The sequence below is a fragment of the Eimeria maxima genome, genomic scaffold (assembly GCF_000499605.1).
Source record: "Eimeria maxima Weybridge genomic scaffold, Emw_scaff1390, whole genome shotgun sequence".
Taxonomy (NCBI): Eukaryota; Apicomplexa; class Conoidasida; order Eucoccidiorida; family Eimeriidae; genus Eimeria; species Eimeria maxima.
This window is the reverse complement of record NW_013563490.1, coordinates 1,123-5,711: the sequence shown is the minus strand read 5'-3', so window position 1 is coordinate 5,711 and position 4,589 is coordinate 1,123. Positions and strand designations below refer to the sequence as shown.

At 44.4% G+C, this 4,589-nt stretch overlaps 2 protein-coding genes across 2 annotated transcripts; both read right to left on the bottom strand.

Moving 5' to 3' along the window:
• Positions 1 to 199: 199 nt before the first annotated feature.
• On the bottom strand, positions 200 to 1,842 carry EMWEY_00052170 (hypothetical protein, conserved; the record flags this gene model as incomplete). The annotated part of the gene is made up of 5 exons (XM_013477515.1): positions 200 to 321; positions 719 to 815; positions 939 to 988; positions 1,104 to 1,169; positions 1,407 to 1,842. The coding sequence occupies 5 exons, from the start codon at positions 1,840 to 1,842 to the stop codon at positions 200 to 202; spliced, it is 771 nt and encodes a 256-aa protein (XP_013332969.1).
• A 1,148-nt stretch (positions 1,843 to 2,990) lies between these two features.
• On the bottom strand, positions 2,991 to 4,334 carry EMWEY_00052160 (hypothetical protein, conserved; the record flags this gene model as incomplete). The annotated part of the gene is made up of 2 exons (XM_013477514.1): positions 2,991 to 3,988; positions 4,145 to 4,334. 2 exons carry the CDS (start codon positions 4,332 to 4,334, stop codon positions 2,991 to 2,993), a joined length of 1,188 nt encoding a protein of 395 aa, XP_013332968.1.
• Between the last annotated feature and the right edge of the window lie 255 nt (positions 4,335 to 4,589).

The following is a 4,589-nucleotide window of genomic DNA, read 5'->3' as shown; positions in this document are numbered from 1 at the left end:
AAAAAAAAAAAAAAAAAAAAAAAAAAAAAAAAAAAATACACAATATATATTTAACTAGCTAGCTAGCTAAATAGCTAGCTAGGTGGGTAGGTGGGTAGCTAGCTGGGTAGATAGGGGGATATGTGGGATAGCTAAAGAGGTAGAGAGGTAGGGAGGTAGGTAGCCAGGAAGTGTACTAGTAAACCCTAAACCCTAAACCCTAAACCCTAATAATAAATATACCTTGGCAATTTTGTTGTTGGAAGGAAATGTCAATAAATGCCTCTAAAGAAGGAAATTCTTTGCAAAGATATAAAAAACAAATACGCGTAAATGACTCCCCTGAATAAATAATAAACCCTAAACCCTAAACCCTAAACCCTAAACCCTAAACCCTAAACCCTTTGGTATGTGTGTATTTTGGTTTAGAGATATGCATGTATTATACCCCTCTGCATCACTACACTTGCATCTACAACTTCTGCTGCTGCTGCTGTTGCTGCTGTTGTTGCTGCTGCTGCTGCTGCTGCTGTTATTATTACCTGGGGGATGGTATACCCTAATGCCATGTGTATATTTATATGCATTTATCTTTGCTAGCCATTCCTTTCTTGCATGTTCTCCTTGTGAAGAAACAATTAAGAATTCTATAAATAAAGAAATAAAAAAAAAAAAAGAAAAAAAAAAATAAATAATATAAAACCCTAAACCCTAAACCCTAAACCCTAGAAATTCTTACCCTTCCTTGTTGCCTGCAACTTCCTCTGTGCTGATTGTAGACGCAACTCGACCTTCTTCTTTGCTGCTGCAACTCTTTCAAGTTCAGCATCCACAGCCTAAATGCAGACACAAACCCTAAACCCTAAACCCTAAACCCTAAACCTTATATCGAAGACCATAAACCCTAAACCCTAATTCTTATAGTCAAAACCCTAAACCCTAAACCCTTAAATGCTTACCTTATCCTCCTCCAACAGCATCTGCACTTCCTGCATATTTTTTTCCGTCTCTGTACACATAAACAATGCAACGCCCCAGGTAACAGCATAAACCCTAAACCCTAAACCCTAATCTTAAACCCTAAACCCTAATAATCGTAAACCCTAAACCCTAAATTTGCATACTTGCATTGAGGTCTTCTATCTCCGCTTGAAGTCGAGCGCTTTCGGTGGCGAGCTGCTCCAACTCAGCTGCAGACAAAAAGTAGCAACAAACCCTAAACTCTAAACCCTAAACCCTAAACCCTAAAACCCTAAACACTAAACCCTAAACCCTAAAACCCTAAAACCCTAAAACCCTAAACCCTTGGATGCATTAGTAGTGAGGGTGTCTCACACAATAGACTGCAAATCCTTAACCCTCAAACCCTCGCTTCCCTCCGTGCCCTTCAAACCCCAAACCCTAAACCCTAAACCCTAAACCCTCACAGATTTGATCATCAATAAAGGTTGCAAATTCTTCTGCCCTAAGTCTTGCGCCTCTTGCTGCTGCATCGCAGTCTGTCTGCAGCCGCTGCATCATAGCAGCACCTAGTGCAGCAATTGTGCTGCTGCTGCTGCTGCTGCTGCTGCTGCTGCTGCGGAGAGCGGCAGCATCTGCAATAGTAGAGGAAGCAGCGCCATAAGGAGCTGCGTCAGCGCTTAGACGGCAGCGAGTCTTCTTGTTGCTGCTGCTGCTGCTGTTGCTGCTGTCTGCATGCATTGCTGCTGACAGCCTTCTGCAGGAGGGGAGGGAGATATCCCCTGCGCTAGCTGCTTGACCTTGCCGTTGCAGCAGCAGCATCTGCTGCTGCTGCTGCTGCTGCTGCTGCTTCTGCTGGAGGTGCAGGGTATGGGGCCCCTGCAGGCCCACCTCCGCGAGCATGATGTTCTTGCTGCTCTTTTATTAATTTATTAATCTTCTTCTCTTGCTGCAGCACAATTCAGGTGTATAGGCAGCTACAGGTGTGGGGCCCCAGCCCAAGGAAAGAGTCAAAGAAAGAGAAGAGAGGGGGAAGTTGATATATAGGGATTATAATTGTTTGTCTGCTGCTGCAGCAGCAACAGTAGCTGCAGCAGCAGCAGCAGCAAAAGCAGCAGCAACAATATATAGGGGGCCCCCTCTTTGTTCCTGCAACAAGAGGCCTAACCACCGCTACATCTTTGCAGTTTTTTCTTCTTTTTCTTTTATTTAAATGTATTTAAATGACATATTTATCTTTTTAAGGATATAATAATAATAATACAGCAGCAGCAGCAGCAACAGCAGCAACAGCAGCTGCAGCAGCAACAAACAACAGTACGCACAGCGGCCGACAGGGGCGTGGTCACAGGTGGGGTTGTTCTTGCTGCTGCTGCTGCTGTTGCTGCTGCTGTTGCTGCTGCAGCAGCAAATAAATAAAAAGTAATTAATTAATAATTAATTATTTTAATAAATAATTAATAAATATAAAAAAGAAACAGTTCTCCTTAGCCATGTTTGTTTGTCTCACGACCGCTGCTGCTGTTGCTGCTGCTGCTGCTGCTGCTGCTGCTCCTTGTTAATTAAAGAAAGAATTATTTTATGTTTAATTAATTAGTATAAATACTAAACATAAATACATTTATTATTTTATATTTAATTAATTAATTAATATTTAATTATTTATTTAGTTACTTTTTCTTCTTTTTGTTCTTTTTTTTCTTGTATATCTTAGTATACAAATACCAATAAATGGCTATTGCATGCAATAAAATAAATAAATAAATAAATAAATAAATAAATAAATAAATAAATAAATAAATAAGTAAATAAATAAATAAAGCCTCTAATAAGGAAATAAATAAGTAAATAAATAATAAATATTTATATCTTGCATTGTATGTAAGTTAATACAACAACCGTTATTAACCCCTCTAGCCTAGGGTTTAGGGTTTAGGGTTTAGGGTTTAGGGTTTAGCGGCAAACCCTTAAGCTGCCTTTTGGCTGTTTAACAAGAACAATTGCTGCAGCAGCAACTGCTGCAGCAGAATAGCAATAGGGTTTGGGGTGTATTAGGGTTCAGGCAGTAGATTGTTTTGCTGCTGCTGCTGCTGCAGCAGCAACCTCTGCTGCTGCTGCTGCTGCTGCTGCTGTCTTGCTGCTCTTCTTCCTCCTCTTAGATCATCAATTCCCCATATAGATCCATCATCAAGAACAACTCCTATTAATATATGAGGAAATCCAGCAGCAGCAGCAGCAGCTGCTGCTGCTGCTGTCTTCTGCTGCTGCTGCTCCTGCAACATATTCACGGTGTTAAGATGCACCTGAGCAACAGCATTTGCTGCTGCTGCTGCTGCTGCTGCTGCTGCTGCTTGCTGCTGCTGCTGCTGCTGCTGCTCTATGCTGCCTGGTGCCTGCAACAGCCGTCTGTTTGTTTGCTGCTTGCTCTTATCACCCCACTTATAGGAGTCTTCATATGCTGCTGCTGCTGCTGCTGCTGCTGCTTCTGCTGCTCTTTCTGCTGCGGCTTCTGCTGCGGCTTCTGCTGCTGCTTGGGCTTGTACTTGGGCTGCTGCTTGGGCTTGGGCTTGTGCTGCTGCATCTGCTGCTGCTTTTGTTGCTGCTTCTGCTGCTGCTTCTGCTTCCTCTACTGCTTCTTCTGCGGCTACTGCGGCTTCTGCTGCTGCTTCTGCTGCTGCTTCTGCTGCTGCTTCTGCTTCTATTTCTTCTGCTCGTTCCGCTGCTGCTTCTGCTGTTTGTTCCGCTGCTGCCTCTGCTGCTGCCTCTGCTGCTGCCTCTGCTGCTGCCTCTGCTACTGCCTCTGCTGCTGCCTCTGCTGCGGCTTCTGCTCGGATTTCTTCTGTTTCTGTTACACCTGCTTGCATTGGTACTTGGCGCTCGTGCTGCTGCAGCAACCACAGCGGCACCTGCGGCTGCTGCTGCTGCTGCTGCCTCTGCTGCTGCTGCTGCTGCTGTTGCTGTTGCTGCTGCTGTCTTAACCATCCGTAATTCTGCTGCTGATAAATTTCTTCTAAGGGGAAGCTGTAAAAGGAAGCAGCACTATAATGATCTGCATATACACCCGGCACCAACCACACAGCAGGAGCAGCAGCAGCAGCAACAGGCACTGCATGCAAATAATTGCATGCATATATTAATCCTTGCTGCTCTATAAATGCATGCATAGTAATGACAGCATGAGGGGGCTATAAGGAAAAGCGTTTACCTGCAAGAAATTTTGCTGCTGCTGCTGCTTGTTGCTCTCTTTGAATTGCTGCTGCTGCTACTGCTGCTGCTGCTGCTGCTTGCTCCCAGCTGTCTGCGCAGAACGGGCAGTCGTAGAGGAGTGCTGCAGTATCTGCTGCAGCAGCAGCAGCAGCTGCTGCTGCTGCTGCATGTGCTTCTTCTACTCGCATATACGCTGATGCTAAATGTGCATCTGGATAAGGGAATGCATAAGCTGGTGTATATGCTGCATTTGTAACTGCTGCTGCTGCTGCTGCTGGGACTGCTGCTGCTGCTCGTGCCCCTGCTGGTACCAGTGCATGCGACACAGACTCTACGCATAGCACAGCAGAGAGAGAGCTAACAAAAAAAGAAGAAAAAAGAAAAGAAATAAACTTTTGTCTCTTCTTTATTTCCCCCCTCATCTTTAGGCTTTATTGACGCTG